Source organism: Syngnathus typhle, linkage group LG3 (assembly GCF_033458585.1).
Source record: "Syngnathus typhle isolate RoL2023-S1 ecotype Sweden linkage group LG3, RoL_Styp_1.0, whole genome shotgun sequence".
NCBI lineage: Eukaryota > Metazoa > Chordata > Actinopteri > Syngnathiformes > Syngnathidae > Syngnathus > Syngnathus typhle.
The window spans coordinates 22,937,362-22,958,408 of NC_083740.1; the positions used below are offsets into that span (position 1 = coordinate 22,937,362).

Genomic DNA, 21,047 nt, shown 5'->3' on the forward strand with positions numbered 1-21,047 from the left:
AACATGTACTCTGCCTCCCACCTGGCCTGAAACCCCCTGTTCTCAGCTTCCACCTTACGTTTAGCCATTTTTGAGGAGGGGGGTATCAGAAAGTTGATCTCTGCTCTGACTACTGATGGATAATGAAGCCGCTTGTGCGCACTGCAGTGACATTGCGGGCTACCGTTGCATTGTGAGAAATGTAGTGATGGTGCGTGCAAAACACCAGCGGGCGGCTGTGGCCTGCGGGCCGGTTCTAATAGTAATTAAATGTCATCCAGGGGGCCATAGATAATCAATTCGCGGGCCGGATCTGGCTCGCGGGCCGTAACTCTAACATATGTGCGTAACGACAATAGCAGCACTCGCTCCACTGCCGCACGGACTCCGTCTCCCAGTCAATGACTGAGTTATGCTGCCACAGCCAGGGGTGTCCCAGGATGAGTGGCTGGTCTGGAACGTATAGAAGATGAAACTGAATTATGTCACGATGGTTACCCCAGAGAAGCAATGTTACCGCCACGGTGACGTCTGGCACTTCGCCAATCAGGCGGCTGTCCAGAGCACGAGCCAAAATGGGAGCACCCAGAGGGAAGTACTGGGAGAACCCAGAGGGAAGGACTGGATGCCCCACCAGCAAACGAGACCGGTGTCCAGATTGTTAGCCTCCGCACCGCAGTCTATCAGCGCTGCCACGGTTTTGTCCAGATGAAGGAGAGCTTTATTGTGGATTGGGAAACCAGTGCGGGCCGAGGTCACTCTGATCCCTCGTCCCCGAGTGAGCTCTGGCTTTTTACCGGACTATTCTGTGACCGCTCCCCCCGCAATACAGACAGACGTTCCAGCGGATTTGACAGCAACGCTCCTCCGCCATCAGAGTGGTGTGTCCCAGCTCCATGGGCTCAGCGGCACCGCCACTAGGGGCAGCTGGAGGCAAGCAAGCCGGCGGATAAGGCCGAAAGCAGGCAGAAGCGACCTTCTCTCTCGTTTGGGTCTGAATTCGTCTATCTACTACGCACGCCGCCAACGATGATATCTTTGAGGGTCTGGGGTTGATCGTAAAAGATCATCAGGTCTTTAACGTGCTCGGACAGCCCGTTAAGAAATGTGCTTCCACCCGCTCCGCCGGCCCACCGTCTGGAACTCAATCGCGTAGGCGGCCACAGCCCGGTTCCCTTGTCGGAGCGCCAGCAATTCCCGGTTTGCATCCTCAGCGGTGGGAGCCAGGTCAAACAAGCTAAGGAGCTTGTTGACAAAAGTGTCAAATAATGCACAGGAGGGGGCGCGTCTTTTGTATTAGTCCATGCCCCAAAGGCCCTCACCTGTCAGGAGCGTCAAGGTGTAGCCCACCCTGGCCTTTTCCGGAACAAAGATTTGGGGCTTTAGGTCAAAATAGAGCATACAGTCTGATTGATAAAAAGGCGCAGACTTGCCTGGGGTCAACATCGAACTGCTCGAGGTTACCGATTTTCGGTTTGGGAACATCTATGAGCTGGTGGGTTTCAGCTGCGCAACAGCCCTCTGACGCGGAAAGAGGTTCGGCCGGGGTGGTTCTACTGGTTCTGCTGGTATAGCGCTCGGGGAGGCCCTGGAGGATTTTTGCCATCCCCTGCTGTCGTTGCTGGAGTTGCTGGAGTTGCTGTTGTTGCTGTCTGTTGGATGTCTTCCGTCAGGCTGGCGACTGCGCCTTCGGCGTGCTCCAGGCGGGACAATGCAGTCTGATCGTGCACTGGCTGCATTTTTGTGGTCAGTCTGTACTGTGATATACTGGACAGAACAGCCAATTGCAACAAGCTGCAGACTTTATCGGGAAAGTTGAAGTGGAGTATTAGAGTTCTGGCAGGGCCGGTCTGACAGGTTTTTCTCCCCAGCTAGCCTGGCCAGCCGGCTGGAACTAATCAGTCGGAGTGCGCAGTGAATAATTGTGGTCGATGGTAGGGACGGGCAGCGAGGGACGGGTCAGTAAACAGGCAGGGTCGGCAACGGGAGTCAGACAGGATATGCATAGTGAGCATACAAGTAGCATCACGGGGCAGACTGACAAGGGCTGGCCGGGATGTCGGGGTTTAAAAAAGGAGCTGTAAAGCATGACCGGTGGAGGTGATTCACTTAATTGGCGTGGCTGTGAGAGACTGGTAGACAGGTGGCACAGGCACGTGACCGAAACAAACAACAAACAAAAACTCAATCTCCAGATGAACTTCTCAATATGCAAACACACACTGAGATGAACTCTGGAAGTGGCCTAGCAAACGGTAAAGACAAAAAGAAATTACTCCGTCAACTGACAGACTCTGAAAGATTTGCTCACAGGTCATTTTTGGGGGGTTCAGAAGACGAATTTGGTTTGTAAAAGGAAGCAAAAAATCTTGATCGGTTCGGATTTCGAAAAGTTAGTAAGTAAAGGGGTAGATTCAAATTCCCTGTGAGCAAAAAATATATCCAGTGGTTTAAAGTGTACCGTAATTTTCGGACTATAAGTCGCGGTTTCTTTCATAGTTTGGGTGGGGGGGGCGACTTATACTCGCGACTTACACTCAAGCGCGACTTATATATGTTTTTTTTTTCAAAAACCTCGATAAACGAACCGCAAGGTAGCAAGGGATTACTGTAATTTGAATTTCAAGTGACGACAGCAGCGTCCGAGCCCCATCCACCGTCCCACCCGGCCGAGCACCGGCGCCCGACTTCAATCCACGGAAGTGAAAGAGAGGTCTGTCGAGTGACGCGCGACCGCGACGTCGCGTCGCCGACGTCAGTTGGCTAAGCCATGCAATGATTTATAGGTTAATAGAAGAACCTTGAAGTCACATCTTAAATGGACCGGGAGCCAATGTAAGTTGGCTAATATTGGGGTAATGTGATCAAATTTTCTTGTCCGTGAGAGGAGTTGCAGCAACATTTTGTATTAATTGTAGACTTTTGATACTGGATTTAGGAAGATCAGAGAATAATGTGTTACAGTAGTCCAGGCGCGACGTAATAAACGCATGTATAACAGTTTCCGCAACACTGGTCGAAAGAATTGGACGAATCTTAGCATTATTATCGAGGCGAAAAAACGCAATTCTAGTTATGTTCTTAATGTGCTTTTGAAAGGAGAGATTAGTTACAGTATCACTCTGACTGATAGTGCAGTTATGCATAGTTATAGTGGTTTCCTTAAATAAGTGGTGATAATGAGCTGGACCAATTATCAACATCTCAGTTTTATCTGGGTTAAGACGAAGGAAATTGAGAGACATCCGTGTTTGATCTCCGCAAGGCACGCCTCAAGGTTACAACAGTCCCACGGATTTGTCATCGATAACGGCATATATAATTGAGTGTCATCCGCATAACATTGAAAACTAATGTTATAGCCATTGTATTCTTTTGTTCGGACAAGGTGTGTAGGTCTTACCTTAAAAAACTTTTCCAACAGTTTCGGCAGTAACTTCCGCCTTCGTCAGGCTATCATCAATGAAGACATCCATCCATCCATCCATTTTCTGAACCGCTTAGTCCCCACAGGGGTCGCGGGAGTGCTGGAGCCTATCCCAGCCATCATCGGGCAGTAGGCGGGGGACACCCTGAACCGGTTGCCAGCCGATCGCAGGGCACACGGAGACAAACAACCATTCGCACTCGCACTCACACCTAGGGACAATTTGGAGTCTTCAATCGGCCTACCAAGCATGTTTTTGGAATGTGGGAGGAAACCGGAGTGCCCGGAGAAAACCCACGCGGGCCCGGGAAGAACATGCAAACTCCACACAGGGAGGGCCGGAGGTGGAATCGAACCCGCACCCTCCTGACTGTGAGGCGGACGTGCTACCCAGCGCCCCAACGAGCCGCCTCAATGAAGACATAATGAACGCAATTCAACAAATATTGTTATATTTACGTATTATGTCCCTAAGCGGAATCATATAAATATTACATAGAATTGGTCGGCATACCGATCCCTGTGGCACACCACACGTAATATTAAAGCATTCTGAGATGTGATGGCGGAGGAGGTCTGAAAGTATTTTGAACATTTGATAATACAGTGCTACCTCTACTTAGGAACCCCTATACTTACGAACAACCGGAACCTTGCGATACATTTTGCGTCAACTTACGGACAATTTTCAACTTCTAAACCGACGCACTAGCCACCCCCACCACCTCCTCCCGCCTTGTCTTCTTTGCTCTGCCATTCCCTGTGTGCAGGAAATCTGACGGGAGGGGAGAACAACTCTATGCTAACAGAGAAGTCGTCGTCTTGGCGACTGAGTCAAGTCAAGTCCGGAGCGACTTATATATGTTTTTTTTCACTTTTTTGGGCATTTTATGGCTGGTGCGACTTATACTCCGGTGCGACTTATAGTCCGAAAATTACGGTATGTGTTTATACCTATGTATTCATATATTTTACCTGTATAAGCATGTACTAATAATTTCACATCCATATACTCTGAATTTTAGACGTTTGCAGCATGCATGTTTAAGAAGGTAAGGATGACCTATAGAAGCTAACACCCAAGTAAAAGCAAGTCAAGTTCCTTTAAATAGCCCTAAATCACAGGCAAGTCTCAAAGGGCTTCACATGTACAAAAATTGACAATTATTCTCAAGCATCCCCTGATCTTAAACTCCCAGGAGACCAAGGAAAAACGAAAAAAAAAAAACTGGCGGAAAAATGAGAAACCTTGAGAACAGACAAAAGATGGGAGAATTCCCCTTCCAGGATTACCAGGCTGCAATGGATGAAGAGAGGAACATAGAACACATAATATAAAACAATCCAAAGAAAAAGTGGATGTCCAATTCAAAGTGAAGAGCTGCAGGAGGTGCCCTCAATTGTCCTGGCAGTGTCTTCGACGGTGGTAATTGGTCGATGAGAAATCCAGACAGCCGTTATCAGTTTTAGTCACCGAAAACACAAACTCCAGCCGAATTGGCCACCACAGGTTAATTAAGGCCATGGCATAGAAATGTGTCTTTAATCGTTTCTTAAATGTTTCAACTGAGGTAGCAGTTCTGATATCTATCGGTAGGGCATTCCAAAGTTCTGGATCCTGAATAGAAAATGCTCTAGACCAGGCCTGGCCAACCTGGGGCTCCCGAGCCGCATGCAGCTCTTTGACTAGTTTGATGCGGCTCTTTTACGTTCATATCAACATTTGTGTTTGTGGGTTTTTTTGTGCGTCTTCGCTTCACTTGTGTTCAATATGGTATTTTCGTCAAACGCGCATGGGTAAGGTGAAATCCCACAAAGCAAGAGGGGGAAACCCATTCGACTAAAGTTTTGCTCTCAAAATGGCGGGGAAAAAATGCACAGCTAAACAAAAATATGAGATGAACTCAGGATGTTCATAACAGAGTGGGAAAGTTTATATTTTTTGTTGAACGTAATGGCAAGCCATTCTGCCTGATATGTCAGACGTCATTAGCGCATTTCAAAGCTTCAAATCTTCAGCGCCACTTCAGCTCACTCCATCGTAACATAGATAAGGACTTTCCCAAAAGGGACTGAATTTCGCAAGCGCAAGTTGGACACTGAAAAGTCAGGCAGAAAAACTGGTACAGTTTTTCCAAAAAATTACGAAGCACCCAGAGTTTGTCGTACGTGCATCATATTTGATGATTTGATTGAATATTTTACCGCTGCACCATTGAGAGCGTCCTCTCCAGCTGTATTGCTGTTTGGGGTGGCGGCTGCACTGACTACAACTTGAAGGCATAGTGAACACGGCTAGTAAGATTATTGGTGCTTCGCTCCCCTCCTTGAAGGACATTTACACCTCCCATCTCACCCGCAAAGCGACCACAATTGTGAGTTTGTTGAAAAAAATGTTTCATATCCATTCAAAATTGAATTGCACACTTTTACACATTTGTTCTAATCATGAAAGGTACAACCCCATCCATCCACCTACCTCTTGGAAAGATGCCTGGATCCGTGAATGTAGCCATACAGAAGTTGGCCAAAACAAACAGAAATATGATGCCATTATAAATGGGAACAGCTACAGAGAAACGCTCTGAAATCCATGGACAACTGCACAAAACAAACACAAAAGAAAGAACCTGTCAGAAAATACAGTGGCTATAGTTCTTTCAGAAAACTGCATCACTTCCATCCATCCATCCATCCATCCATCCATCCATCCATCCATCCATCCATCCATCCATCCATCCATCCATCCATCCATCCATCCATCCATCCATCCATCCTATGTACTGCTTTGTCCCTACGGGGGTCACGGGCGTGCTGGAGCCTATCTCAGCCGTCATCGGGCAGTAGGCGGGGGACACCCTGAACTGGTTGCCAGCCAATCGCAGGGCACACAGATATGAACAACCATCCGCACTCGCACTCACACCTCGGGGGAATTTGGAGTGCTAAATCGGCCCAAATGTTTTTGGGATGTGGGAAGAAACCGGACTGCCTGGAGAAAACCCACGCGGAAACGGGGAGAACATGCAAACTCCACACTGGGAGGGTCAGAGGTGGAATCGAACCCACACCCTCCTAACTGTGAGGCGCCGGCATCACTTACAACAAACACTTAAATTTGATCGAGACAACTAATTCTGAGATCTATGATTCACAAACCATAGCGCACAAGAATATCCCAAATAGCAGAAAAATAGGAAATATTTAGGACTCAAAGTTCACAGAAGAGGCGAATAATAAAGACTGAAGAATCCGAATCCGAACATGCATTTGAGCGTCTAAGACTTTGTGTTTTTATGAATGTGTACAAAACCTCATGTCTTGCAACTTTATTTAAAAAATAGTTTCATTAAACCCCAATGAAACCCCAGTTTTAAATTCAGTCTATAGGTAAACGTATAAATGTTTGTGATGTCTATATTATTTATATATGTATACACAATGTACGTATTTTGGACTTCAAAATTTTACTATTAATATTATCAAATTATTATATTAACCCTATTCAATTTGAGATAATGGTAAATGGGCAGGATCTAAATAATTTCTCCCTGGTCTAACACACAAATGCAAATATGCACATGCACACAGACACGCACGTGCACACAGACACACAGACACACAGACACACAGACACACATTGTTATTGTTTGTGCCTTCTTGTTTTTTATATTGAGTCGTTTACTTGTATGTCTATCGTGTAATATGTCTTGTCACCGTGGGATAGAGAAAACGTAATTTCGATCTCTTTGTGTGTCTCGGCATGTGAAGACGTTGACAATAAAGCAGACTTTGACTTGACTTTGACACACACACACAATATAGTAATCCTTTGCTATATCACGGTTCACCTTTCACGGCCTCGTTGCTTCACGGATTTTTTTTCGAAGTGCAGTGTTTCATGGCTTCAGAAGAAAAATACACTACAGAGCGGAGTCAGGCCGCAGTGAAATATGCGCGAGTTAAAATTTGTCCTACTATATAGTGCGTACTTCGTATTGATGATTAAAAATATTTATAATTATTTTACTGTAGTTATTTGTAAGAAAGCATTTAGTTCTCTGTTAAACAAATGCTTGGGCCTGAAGATAGGTTTTGTTCTTTTGTTTCATCTTCACGGATTTCGCCTATCATTTTTGGAACGTAACCCAAGCAAAAAATGAGGGATAATTGCATGCATGCATACATGCATACATGCATACATGCATACATGCATACATGCATACATGCATACATGCATACATGCATACATGCATACATGCATACATGCATACATGCATACATACATACATACAGTCGGATGCAGAAGTTTGGGCACCCCTGATCATTTTCAAGATTTTCCTTTATAAATCATTGGTTGTTCGGATCAGCAATTTCAGTTAAATATATCATATAGCAGACAAAAACAGTGATATTTGAGAAGTGAAACGAGGGTTATATGATTTACAGAAAGTGTGCAATCATTACCTAAACAAAAGTAGGCAGGTGCATAAACTTGGGCACCCAGTTGGGAAATTCGTTATATATTATCATTAAATTCTGTTTCTAATGGAATATCTTTGCTGCATGTGCCAGGAATTTCCAACCGATATAGAATGTTAAGAGAACAATGGTGTTTTTCATGGTTCAGGATGCTTATGGCTCAGTGGCGTAGCCAGGAATTTTTCTAGTAGGGGCGCGCGCCCACAGGAAAAAAAAATTGAACATCACCCACGCCGTTCGCTGATCGCTAAAACAACATCCGGGTCCGGGAGACAAACGGTGAATGGATAACATCGCGCAAGCACATTCGCGCAAGACCGAAAGAAAAAAACGGCATGAAAATGAAGAATCGAAAAAGCTCGATTTTTTTCAACCCGGGGCGCAGGGAGTCCTAACCGGGGCGCCGCCCCGGCTCGCCTCGGCTTGGCTACGCCACTGATATGGCTGGAGTCATGAGTCGCTTTAAGCAATAACATCCTGGTTTGAACAATGACATCATTGAGAGGTCCATACTGCTCGCCTTAAAGAATAACATCTTTGTTTTTCTGAAATCATGAGATGAATGTACTGCTGTGAACAAGAGAAGCTATACGTACATTTGTCTAAACTCCACCCATTGCATTTATTCAATAAAAAGGGGCCCGCCTGTGGCTAGAGCGCGGTTCGGGCCACACATCCTGTGTGTGTGTGTCTCGGGTGCCCTCCTGCAGGAGTGAAGCCTGATGAAGACAACTGTTGGTCTTACGAAATTCTTTGTGCAAATGTTGACGAACCCAACACACCCCAACAGAAAAATGACTATAAAATAATATCAATATTTAGTAAATGCTCCTTTTGCAGAAATAACAGCCTCTAAACATTTCCTATAGCTTCCAATCAGAATCTGGATTCTAGTTGAAGGTATTTTTGACCATTCTTATTGACAAAATATCTCCAGTTCAGTCAGGTTTGATGGTTTCCGAACATGGACAGCCCGGTTTAAATCACACCACAGACTTTCAATAATATTAAGGTCTGGGGACTGAGATGGCCATTCCGGAACATTGTACTTGTTGCTCTGGATGAATGCCTTAGTAGAGTTTGAGCAGTTTGGGGTCGTTGTCTTGTTGAGGTATCCAGCCCCTTGCCAACTTCAACTTTGTCACTGATTCTAGACCAGACATGGGCAAACTACGGCCCGCGGGCCACATCCGGCCCATGGGGCCGTTTAATCCGGCCCGCCAAACCTGAATAAACTGTATTATTAACTTTTTGGGGGGTCATTTTCCCTGCAATTACTACGCTTCCCCAGTAGATGGCGAAGCGCCCGCCCGCGCATTTACTCCCGGGAGCCGTGTCAGAACGCTCGGTGCACACTCAAGTGCGTGTGCGTACTCAGTAGTACGTAGTAATTTTATCTATCAGTGCCGAATTTCGAGTGTAGGCTGTGACGTCAATATTCTCGTAATTCGCGCGCTGAGTTTTCAGATACAGTTTTACGCTGATGCCACCCACAAACATTCCCCTGGAATCCTTCCATTAAAATGAGTGGCCTGAAGAAAAGAAAGGTGGACACTGAGTGTCGAATGTTAAAAAAGAGTTGACAATTTGGCTCGACCTACGTGTGTGAGAAGACGTTCAGCCACATGAACGTCAACAAAGCCCGTCACAGATCTAGGTTAACGGGCCGACGCCTCGGCTCTATCCAAAGAATTACCACAACAAATTTTACTCCAGACTATGATGCATTAGCAAAAAAGGGAAACCAACAATACTATTGATTTCTTTATTACTTTATTTAGATGTATTCTTTCACTGATTCTTCAAGATGATGTATTTGGTCAGAATGTTTGCTGTTGTATGTGATTTCGCCTCATTAGATAAACATATTTCATAAATCTGACCTGCAGGCGCTGAAGTGATGGAAAATGTTATTCATCATAACAGTGTCGTATTTAATAAGAATCACTGATAATAGTTTTTTGGTGAAATATTTTTTTAATGCTGTTAATAAATGCATTTGTTTTCAAAAAGCTTTTTTTAATATCCATGCTTTAGTATCTACTAAAAGTAAAAACTTTTTATGCAATGACCTTTACATGTCATTTATATTACTTCACACGAACACTACATCCATCTGCTCCTGGTTCGGCCCCCCGGTCAAAATTTTTAACTCAAATCGGCCCGCAAGTCAAAAGGTTGGCCCACCCCTGTTCTAGACCATTGTTTGCAAGAATCTGCTGATACTGACTTGAATCCATGCGACCTTCAACTTTAACATGATTGCCAGTACCTGCACTGGCCACACAGCCCCACAACATGATGGAAACTCCACCAAATGTTACTGTGGGTAGCAAGTGTTTGTCATGGAATGCTGTGTTCTTCTTCCTCCATGCATACCGCCCCTTCTTAGTATGTCCAAATAACTACATTTTTGTTTCATCAGTCCACAGCACCTTATTGCAAAATTAAGCTGGCTTGTCCAAATGTGCTTTCGCATACCTCAAGTGATTGTTTGTGGCATGTGCGCAGAAAAGGCTTCTGCCGCATTATTCTCCCATACAACATCTCCTTGTACAAAGTGCACTGAATAGTTAAAAGATGCACAGTGTCACCATCTGCATAAAGATCATGTTGTAGGTCTTTGGAGCTGCTCTGTGGGTTGACTTTGACTGTTGTCACCATCCTTCGCCTCTGCTTATCTGAGATTTTTCTTGGCCTGCCACTCCGGACAAACGTCATTTCACTTCTCAAATATCACTGTGTTTGTTTGCTATATGATATTTTTAACTGAAATTGCTGATCTGAACAACCAATGATTTATAAAGGAAAATCCTGAAAATGATCAGGGGTGGCCAGACCTTTGCATACGACTGTATGTATGTGTATCATATATATATACTACATACAGTATGTATGTATGTGTATCATATACGTACATACGTGTGTGTATATATATATATGACTGCACCAATTGGGGAGTTTTCGAAGCTGCCACTTCAGACTTGCATGAACTCACTGACACTGTCACATCATACATCAGTTTTTGTGAGGATCTGTGTGTGCAGACTAAGACCTTCTGCACGTACAACAACGACAAACCTTGGTTTACACCGAACCTCAGGAGGCTGCGCAAAGTCAAGGAGGAGGCCTACAGGAGCGGCGACCGCGAGCTGTTCAGGCAGACCAGAAACACACTGAACCGAGAGGTCACGAAAGCCAGGAGGTGTTACGGGGAGAACCTGAAGAGACACCTCTCTGCCAATCTTGATCCCTCAACAGTGTGGAAAGGTCTGCAGAGCATCACAGGCTACAAGAAACAAACCCCCCGTCCTGTAGAGAGCCCAAGGCTTGCTAACCAGCTAAACAAGTTCTACTGCAGGTTTGATCTGTCCTCCCACACAACGGGACCTCCTGCAGCACAATCTACATACTCACCTCTCCCCACAACTGCTCTGTCCACACCTCTATCATCGTTGTCACCCACTCACTCTCTTGCAGAGGCCGCGCCCGCACTCCAGGTACGCGAGGAGGAAGTGCGCCAGATGTTCCAGAGACAAAAGACCAGGAAGGCACCGGGCCCAGATGGCGTGTCACCTTCCTGCTTGAAAGTCTGCGCTGAGCAGCTGGTGCCCACCTTTGCACGGATCTTCAACCATTCTCTGGAGCTGTGTGAGGTGCCCTCGTGCTTCAAGAGCTCCACCATCGTTCCAGTGGCCAAGAAGCCCGCCATCACAGGTTTGAATGACTATAGACCCGTCGCACTGACGTCTGTGGTCATGAAATCGTTCGAGAGGTTAGTGCTGAACCACCTGAAGGAGGTCACGGGCCCCCTGCTTGACCCCCTCCAGTTTGCCTACCGGGCAAACAGGTCAGTGGATGATGCGGTCAACATGGGACTGCAATACATCCTGCACCACCTGGACACCCCAGGAACGTACGCCAGGATCCTGTTCGTGGACTTCAGCTCGGCGTTCAACACCATCGCTCCTGACATCCTCCAACAGAAGCTCATCCAGCTTGCGGTGCCTGCCTCCACCTGTCAGTGGATCACCAGCTTCCTGACCAACAGGAGACAGCGTGTGAGGCTGGGGGGCATCACATCTGACACCCGGACCACCAACACTGGAGCCCCTCAGGGGTGCGTCCTCTCCCCACTACTCTTCTCTCTCTACACAAATGATTTTTCCTCAGGTGAAGCTCCTGAAGTATGCAGACGACACCACTCTCATTGGACTGATCCAGGACGGTGATGAGACTGCGTACAGACAGTAGGTGGAGCGGCTGCTCCACTGGTGTAGTCAAAACCATCTGGAGCTGAACCCGCTCAAGACCGTGGAGATGACAGTGGATTTCAGGCGAGACCCTTCACCACTTTTACCCCTCACTATCCGCAGTAATACTATTCTCTCCACAGACACCTTCAAGTTCCTGGGAACCACAATCTCTCGGGACCTGAAATGGACCGGCCACATAGACTCTGTCCGGAAGAAGGCCCAGCAGAGGCTGTAATTCCTGAGACAGCTCAAGAAGTTCAACCTGCCGCGAGAGCTTCTGAAGACCTTCTACACTGCCATCATCCAGTCTGTCCTCTGCACCTCCATCACTGTTTGGTTTGGATCGGCCTCCAAACAAGACAAGCACAGACTACAACGGACAATCAGAACTGCAGAAAAGATCATTGGAATCAACTTCCCATCTATCCAAGACTTGTACCTGTCCAGGACCAGGAATCGTGCAAGGAACATCTCTACAGACCCTTCTCACCCAGGTTGCAGTCTGTTTGAACTACTCCCCTCCGGACGGCGTTATAGAGCTCGGTACGCCAAAACCAGCAGACACAGAGACAGCTTCTTCCCCCAGGCTGTTGCTCTGATGAACTCACACCACTCATAGAGTCTCAGAGACATTACTGTGCAATAACATCCTGCTTTTCACACCTTTTTGAATTTGTCTACACTGTTTTTGCCATTATTCACATGTCCTGAATGTTGTTAGTCACCTAAATGTTGAACAGAGGGTGTGTTTTTACCGAAGTCAAATTCCTTGTTTGGCACGCTCAAACATGGCGAATAAAAAACTCTTGAATCTTGAATACAAATCCCTCGTGACTTTGGGGTCACCTATCGCAGCCTCACTCGGATGGGAACATGTTGATTTGTGTCCTTGCAGCTGATTGGCTTAGCAGTTCTAACTACACTTTATCTCAGCCTCCCGCACTTTATTCACTCCGTCTGCGTCAACATATCAGCAGCACCTCAGACTTGCACTTCATTACACACATACTATCATGTCGATGCTCCTCGATCGCCAAGCGGAGTTGAACTGCGTGTCTGCTTTTCAATCGCGATCGGATTGTCCTGTTTGCCCATCATAAAATAGAAAAAAAGTCTTGTGCGGATGCCCTCGCGCTGGGCAGCGGGGGCGCAACAGCCGCTCAGCACAGGCAAGAGCAGAACAGAGTTGTTGCACTTTAAAATGAAGAGTCGGTCAGCGAACCCGCGTCGTGTGGGCATCTCGTTACACAGTAGTTCAGGCTAACGAGAATCAAGTGGCAGGCGTGCATGTCAAAATAGACAAAACTGTGAGGACTGACGATTAGGAGTTCCGTATTGGCGACGCACACCTCAGAGGTCTAAAGCGGAGGGTGGGTGATGCCATAGGCCAGCAGGGCGAGAGCGGAGACGTGACACAGCCGCGCACAAAGGGACAAACGCACCGCCGTGCAGAAACAGTCGGGACAACGGCAGTGAGCGTAACCGCCCACGTAGAAAAAAAGCACTGCCATCCAGGATTTTGGACAGCGGCCGGCAATGAGCACTAAGCGCAGGGCGTGCCTCTGTGCAACGTTTGGATGCCCTTACGCTGGGCTGTCAGGGTGCATCAGCCGGTCAGCGCTGCAAGAGCAAAGCAGAGCCGTGACACATTTACACTTTAAAGTGTTTAAATGTTTAAAAGTACAATCGAGTGCAGTACAAGCTGGGCAGCGGCCAAAGGCAGGGACCTTGGCGGTCTGATTCCCGGCTGCAGAGGCTGGCTCTTGGGACATGGAATTTCACCTCTCTGGCTGGAAAGGAGCCCGAGCTGGTGTGCGAGGCAGAAAAGTTCCGACTAGATATAGTCGGACTTGCCTCCACGCACAGCTTGGGTTCCGGTACAAGCCCTCTCGAGAGGGGCTGGACTCTCTTCCACTCTGGAGTTGCCCACGGTGAGAGGCGTCAAGCAGGTGTGGGTATACTTATTGCCCCCCGGCTGGGCGCCTGCACATTGGGGTTCACCCCGGTGAACGAGAGGGTAGCCTCCCTCCGCCTTCGGGTTGGGGGACGGGTCCTGACTGTTGTTTGTGTCTATGCACCAAGCGGCAGCTCGGAGTACCCACCCTTCTTGGGGTCCCTGGAGGAAGTGCTGGCGAACGCTCCTTCTGGGGACTCCATCATTCTACTGGGTGACTTCAATGCTCACATGGGCAATGACAGTGAGACCTGGAAGGGCGTGATTGGGAGGAACGGCCCCCCCGATCTGAACCCGAGTTGTGTTCTATTATTGGACTTCTGTGCTCGACACGTTTTTTTCTATAATGAACACCATGTTCAAACATAAGGGTGTCCATGTGTGCACTTGGCACCAGGACACCCTAGGCCGCAGTTCGATGATCGACTTTGTAGTTGTGTCATCGGATTTGCGGCCGCATGTTTTGGACACTCGGGCGAAGAGAGGGGCGGAGCTGTCAACTGATCACCACCTGCTGGTGGGTTGGCTCCGATGGTGGGGGAAGATGCCGGTCCGACCTGGCAGACCCAAACGCTCTGTGAGGGTCTGCTGGGAACGTCTGGCGGAATCCCCTATCAGGAAGAGCTTCAACTCTCACCTCCAGCATAGCTTTTCCCACGTCCCGGGGGAGGCGGGAGACATTGAGTCCGAGTGGACCTTGTTCCGCGCCTCCATTGGTGAGGCGGCCGACCGGAGTTGTGGCCGTAAGGTCATTGGTGGCTGTCGTGGCGGCAATCCCCAAACCCGCTGGTGGACACCGGCAATTAGGAGTCTTATCGGGCCGTTTTGGCCTGCGGGACTCTGGAGGCAGCTGATGGGTACCGGATGGCCAAGCGGAACGCGGCTTTGGCGGTTGCTGAGGCAAAAACCCGGCCGTGGGAGGAGTTTGGCGAGGCCATGGAGAATGACTTCCGGACGGCTTCGAGGAAATTCTGGTCCACCATCCGGCGTCTCAGGAGGGGGAAGCAGTGCAACGTCAACACTGTGGAGATGGCGTGCTGCTGACATCGACTCGAGACGTTGTGTGTCGGTGGGGAGAATACTTCGAAGACCTCCTCAATTCCACCTACACGCGTTCCATTGTGGAAACAGGGCCTGGGGACTCTGAGGCGGACTCTCCAATCTCTGGGGTCGAAGTCACTGAGGTAGTTAAAAAACTCCTCGGTGGCCAGACCCCGGGGGTGGATGAGATCCGCCCGGATTTCTTAAGGGCTCTGGATGTTGTGGGGCTGTCATGGCTGACACGTCTCCACAACATCGCGTGGACATCGGGGACTGTGCCTCTGGATTGGCAGACTGGGGTAGTGGTTGCCCTCTTTAAGAAGGGGGACCGGAGGGTGTGTTCCATTTACAGGGGAATTACACTCCTCAGCCTCCCTGGTAAGGTCTATTCAGGGGTCCTGGAGAGGAGGGTCCGTCGGGAGGTCGAACCTCGGATTCAGGAGGAACAGTGTGGCTTTCGTCCTGGCCGTGGAACAGTGGACCAGCTCTTCACCCTCAGCAGGATCCTCGAGGGTGCATGGGAGTTCGCCCAACCAGTCCACCTGTGTTTTGTGGACTTGGAGAAGGCGTTCGACCGTGTCCCTCGGGAGGTCCTGTGGGGGGTGCTTCGGGAGTACGGGGTACCGAGCCAACTGATAAGGGCGGTTTGGTCCCTGTATCACCGATGCCAGAGTTTGGTCCGCATTTCCGGCAGTAAGTCGGATTCGTTCCCAGTGAGGGTTGGACTCCGCCAAGGCTGCCCTTTGTCACCAATTCTGTTTATAATTTTTATGGACAGAATTTCTAGGCGCAGCCGAGGCGTTGAGGGTGTGCGGTTTGGGGACCTCAGCATCGCGTCTCTGCTTTTTGCAGACGACGTGGTGCTGTTGGCTTCTTCAGGCCGTGATCTCCAGCTCTCACTGGAGCGGTTCGCAGCCGAGTGTGAAGCGGTCGAATGAGGGTCAGCACCTACAAATCCGAGTCCATGGTCCTCGATCGGAAAAGGGTGGAATGCCCTCGGGGATGGGATCCTGCCCCAAGTGGAGGAGTTTAAGTATCTTGGGGTCTTGTTCACGAGTGAGGGGAGGATGGAGCGCGAGATCGACAGGCGGATCCGTGCAGCGTCGGCAGTAATGCGGACTCTGTACCGGTCCGTTGTGGTAAAGTGAGAGCTGAGCCAAAAGGCAAAGCTCTCAATTTACCGGTCGATTTACGCTCCTACCCTCACCTATGGTCACGAGCTATGGGTCGTGACCGAAAGAACGAGATCCCGGATACAAGCGGCCGAAATGAGTTTTCTCCGCAGGATGTCCGGGCTCTCCCTTAGATATAGGGTGAGAAATTCGGTCATCCGGGAGAAACTCGGAGTAGAGTCGCTACTCCTCCACGTTGAGAGGAGCCAGATGAGGTGGCTCGGGCATCTCAGCAGGATGCCTCCTGGACGCCTCCCTGGGGAGGTGTTCCGGGCATGTCCCACCGGTAGGAGACCCCGGGGACGACCCAGGACGCGCTGGAGAGACTATGTCTCTCAGATGGCCTGGGAAGGCCTTGGGATCCCTTGGGATGAGCTAGATGAAGTGGGTTGGGAGAGGGAAGTCTAGGAGTCCCTCCTGAAGCTGCTGCCCCCGCGACCCGACCCTGGATAAACGGAAGAAGATGGATGGATGGATGGACAAATTCGAGATTTTTTCTTCGGATGTCTGCTGAAATTCGGATGTCGAACCTCGCGAGATGAGCCGAGAGGACCCGCATGCCAACTGACTCCGTTCGTTATTACGTTCTCGTTACTCTGAGGATTGCATCAACTCTAATCATGCCTCCAAAGGAAGCAAGTGGGAGCAGTAAAGCCATACTAAAACACAAAGACGCTCCTAAAGCAATGTGACACTGAGCGCCCGGCCGGCGCGTTGCGGTTGCGCGATCAGACCAAATTAAGCTCCCTGCGCACTGAGGTCCACTTAAATTTTGGAAAGTACAATAGGACCGCTCTGTCACAATAACGCGACCAGCGCGGTGCAGTTGCGCGGTCGGCGGCGCGCAACGGTTGCGCGTTCAGCGGTGCGCTGAAGATGGATGGATGGAAAGTTTCATAAAAGTCTTGTGTTTGTTTTCTTTATTTTCCTATTTATTTAAATAGAGAATGTTTATAAAAATCAGTTTGACTTTAAAATGTTTACTTAAGTGTTTAAGAATACAAAAACATTTAAAAGTACAATATACAGTGTTACAATAAACACAATACAATACAATACAATAAAGGTTCATAAAGGTCTTTTATGGATATTGTAACAATATATTTTCTCTACATCGCGGATTTTCACCTATCGGGGGTGGTCTTGGAACCAATTATCTGCGATAGATGAGGGATTACTGTACCGTATTTTTCGGACTATAAATCACGTTTTTTTTCATTGTTTGGGTGGGGGGCGATTTATACTGAGGAGCGACTTACGTATATGTGAATTTTTTCACAAACTTTCAAAATTCCCCCCCCAAAAAAGTGAAACCGCGATAAACGAACCGCGATGTAGCAAGGGATTACTGTAATTTGAACTTCAAGTGACGTCAGCGGTGCGGCGGTTGTTTACATAAAGGACAAAGATTCTGTCACGGGATGACGAAGATGACAAAGGGCACCACGTACCACCGGCATCATTAGAGACTTTGTAAGTGACACGGAGGACGAAGAGTTTGAAGGATTTAATGATTTGGAGTGACACATAAGGTTTGAAAAACTATAATGGCTTTTACGCACGCCCGGTCCTACTCTACAGAGCTCTCTCACCTCCGTGGATGGAAGTCGGGGGCCGGCGCTCGGCTGGGTGGCTGTCCGGGGACGGTGGATGGGGCTCGGACATAGCTTTTACGCACGCCCGGTCCTATTCTACGGAGCTCTCTTCCACCTCCATGGATGGAAGTCGGGGGCCGGCGCTCGGCCGGGTGGCTGTCTGGGGATGGTGGATGGGGCTCGGACACTGCTCCTACGCACGCCCGGTCCTACTCTACGGAGGTCCCAGCCACCTCCGTGGCTGGTAGTGTCACCGGGGATGGAAGTCCACGCCGCCACACGCTTGGAAGTCTATGCTGGTGCTTGGGGCCGTGTGGCGGTGAACTATTTCTGTTATAGTTATTTGATATATTTTATTTCGTGTAGCAACTTGTATGTTTTTATCGTTACAGTTCAGTAGTTGTCGGCTTGTTGAACTTTTGTTTTGTTAAATAAAGAGCCGTTTACCAAACGTCTTTCCTTGTACTTTAACGCTCCAATATAGTTGTATACTAGATCTGTGGAATAATGACGAGGCTGATGTCAGTGGCGCACGTGCGGCGTTGTTGACAAAGGACGAGGAATTTGATCAATGGATTTAATGATTTGGAGTGACACAGATGGTTTGATAATATTGTTGATTATATGATAGTTATTTGATATATACTTTATTTATCGTTATATGGGTCTGCGGAATATTTCGAACTGCAACTCACGACGTCAGCGGCGCGGCTCATACGTGGCATCGTTTACATAAAGGACGATCGATGGATTTAATGAATTGAAGTGACACAGATGGTTTTATAAACGTGCTATTTATGTAATAGTTATTTGAATAACTCTGAATGTTACATCAGGCCCGTTCTCAGCTCTTCGTTTGTGTTTATGTCACGTTAGCATACCTATTGTTAAGCCTGTTGTTGCTTGTTCATGTCTGTTCTTGGTGTTGGATTTTGTCGAATAAATTTCCCCCAATATGCAACTTATACTCCGGAGCGACTTATGTTTTTTTTTCACTTTATTGAGGATATTATGGCTAATGCGACGTATATTCCGGAGCGAATTTTAGTCCGAAAAATACGGTATATGTGAAAAGTTGAATGTGCCATTAAGAATGCATGGGGAAAATTCTGCCGGACATTTGCGATTTTTGCGAAAACAGAAACTTTTTGGAACGAGAAAAATGCAAGCTATGTGTTCTAGTGAGTTTTTGTTGTTATTTTTTTTCTTACAATGTAAATTAGGCTAGTGCACAGCGTTGGATGTTTATATTGTAACATTCGTAGTTTGCTCTTTACTGCTTTTCGAATTTCTTGGTGCGGCGGCGGGTGACTCATTCATACTCGGCTCCATTGTCCATACCCGCGATCAGCTGTTAGCCTGGCGCTACACACCCCTTCCCTGTGCGGTGCGGCCGGAGACCCTCACGGAGATACGGCCACGGACAAGAGGGTGCCGAGCGCAGGGAGCGGAAGAGACGTGCTTGCCGTCGGTCATCATGGGGAACGTAAGATCTCTTCAAAGCAAGATGGAAGAGCTAATGGCGCTAACCCGGATGCAGAGGGAATATCGCGAATGTAGTCTCATGTGCTTCACGGAGACGTGGCTGAACAATCTCGCACAACTCACACTTCTCCCTGGATGATTTCAAGTGGTGTGGGCTGACAGGAGAGCTACGGAGAGCGGTAAGAAGAGGGAAGGGGGAATCGCTGTGTTTCTGAACAATAGATGGCGCCATACTGGACACATCAGTGTTAAGGAGCTAAGACTTGGAGCTGTTAGAGGTTAGCATGCGGCCGTACAACCTCCCGAGGGAGTTTTCACAAGTTATTGCTATAACTGTGTACATCCCACCCTCAGCTGTCGATGCTACCGCTACGGACCAGATCCACACTATCGTTTCTCAGCTTCAAACTCAGCATCCCCAATCCCTCCTCCTCATCTCCAGGGACTACAATCATGCTTCCCTGACCTCTTCTCTCGCCACCTTTACGCAATATGTAAATTGCCACACCAGAGACAATAAAACTTTGGACCTGTTGTATGCTAATGTCAAGGATGCATACACCTCATCCCTCCTCGCCCCACTTTGTCGCTCGGATCACAACCTCGTCCATCTGGTCACAGACTACACCCCGGTGGTGAAACAGCGACCACCTGAGAGGAGGTCTGTCATGTTGTGGTCTGAAGAGGCTACTGCCAGGCTCAGAGACTGCTTTGAGAATACAGACTGGGAAGCACTCTGTAGCCCCCATGGCAGTGACATTGACTTCATGGCCCACTGCATTACGGACTACATTAATTTCTGTGTGGAGAACACTGTGCCCTCCAAGTTGGTCCAGTGTTTTCCCAACAACAAACCCTGGGTGTCCTGCAAGACAAAGAGTCTTTAGTTCGGGGGACGTGCTGTGTAGAGTCCAGAAGGAACTCCGGCTGAAGATCAGGAAGGGGAAGGAGAACTACAGGGGAAGGCTTGAGAAGCAAATGGAGCTTGACAACGCCAGAAACATCTGGAGAGGTCTGCAATCAATCTCAGGCCATGGTAAAGGGGTTGATAGGAAACCAACTTGTGGGGACAAGGACTGGGCGGATGAACTCAATCTGATCTTCAACAGATTTGATTCTGCCCCCACCACCCCTTTACCCACCCTGCTCCCACTCCTCACCTTTCCCGGCCTGCTCCACTCCCCCGCCGCACCTCAACTTGCAGCCTTCAACACTCCAGCCCCCTCACCAGCTCACCAACCTCCTCTCACCCACGCGAAGACACTCTTCACTCCCCCACCCCAGTCTTCTCCTTTACAGATCTTCAGGTGAGGAGTCAAATCAGGAAGATCAAGGCAGGGAAGGCCCCGGGCCCAGACGGCATCTGTCCGAGACTGCTTAGAGACTGTGGGGATCAGCTAAGTGGCGTAGTAATGTACCTGTTCAACCTGAGCCTGAATAAAGTTCCAGCCCTGTGGAAGACCTCCTGCATGGTCCCCGTACCAAAGGTGCCGTGCCCCAAGGAGCCTAACCACTTCAGGCCTATTGCCTTGACTTCCCACCTGATGAAGACTATGGAGAGGATCATCCTGGGTCAGCTGCGTTCACTGGTGGGAGTACAGCTGGACCCCCTGCAGTTTGCTTATTGGCCTGGTGTTGGGGTGGACAATGCAGTAA

General features: G+C 48.5%; 1 protein-coding gene across 12 annotated transcripts in view; it reads right to left on the reverse strand.

The window, feature by feature from the left end:
• The window catches only part of LOC133152030 (palmitoyltransferase ZDHHC5-A-like), a 240,863-nt gene that overhangs the window by 171,036 nt on the left and 48,780 nt on the right, over positions 1 to 21,047 (reverse strand). For all 12 annotated transcript variants that reach the window (XR_009714035.1, XM_061275520.1, XM_061275519.1 and 9 more), the window contains one exon: positions 5,886 to 6,007. Coding sequence is in view for 11 of the 12 variants with exons in the window: in XM_061275520.1 (XP_061131504.1) it covers positions 5,886 to 6,007 (122 nt within the window). In the remaining variant the exon portion in view is untranslated. The remainder of the gene's footprint in view (positions 1 to 5,885; positions 6,008 to 21,047) is intronic.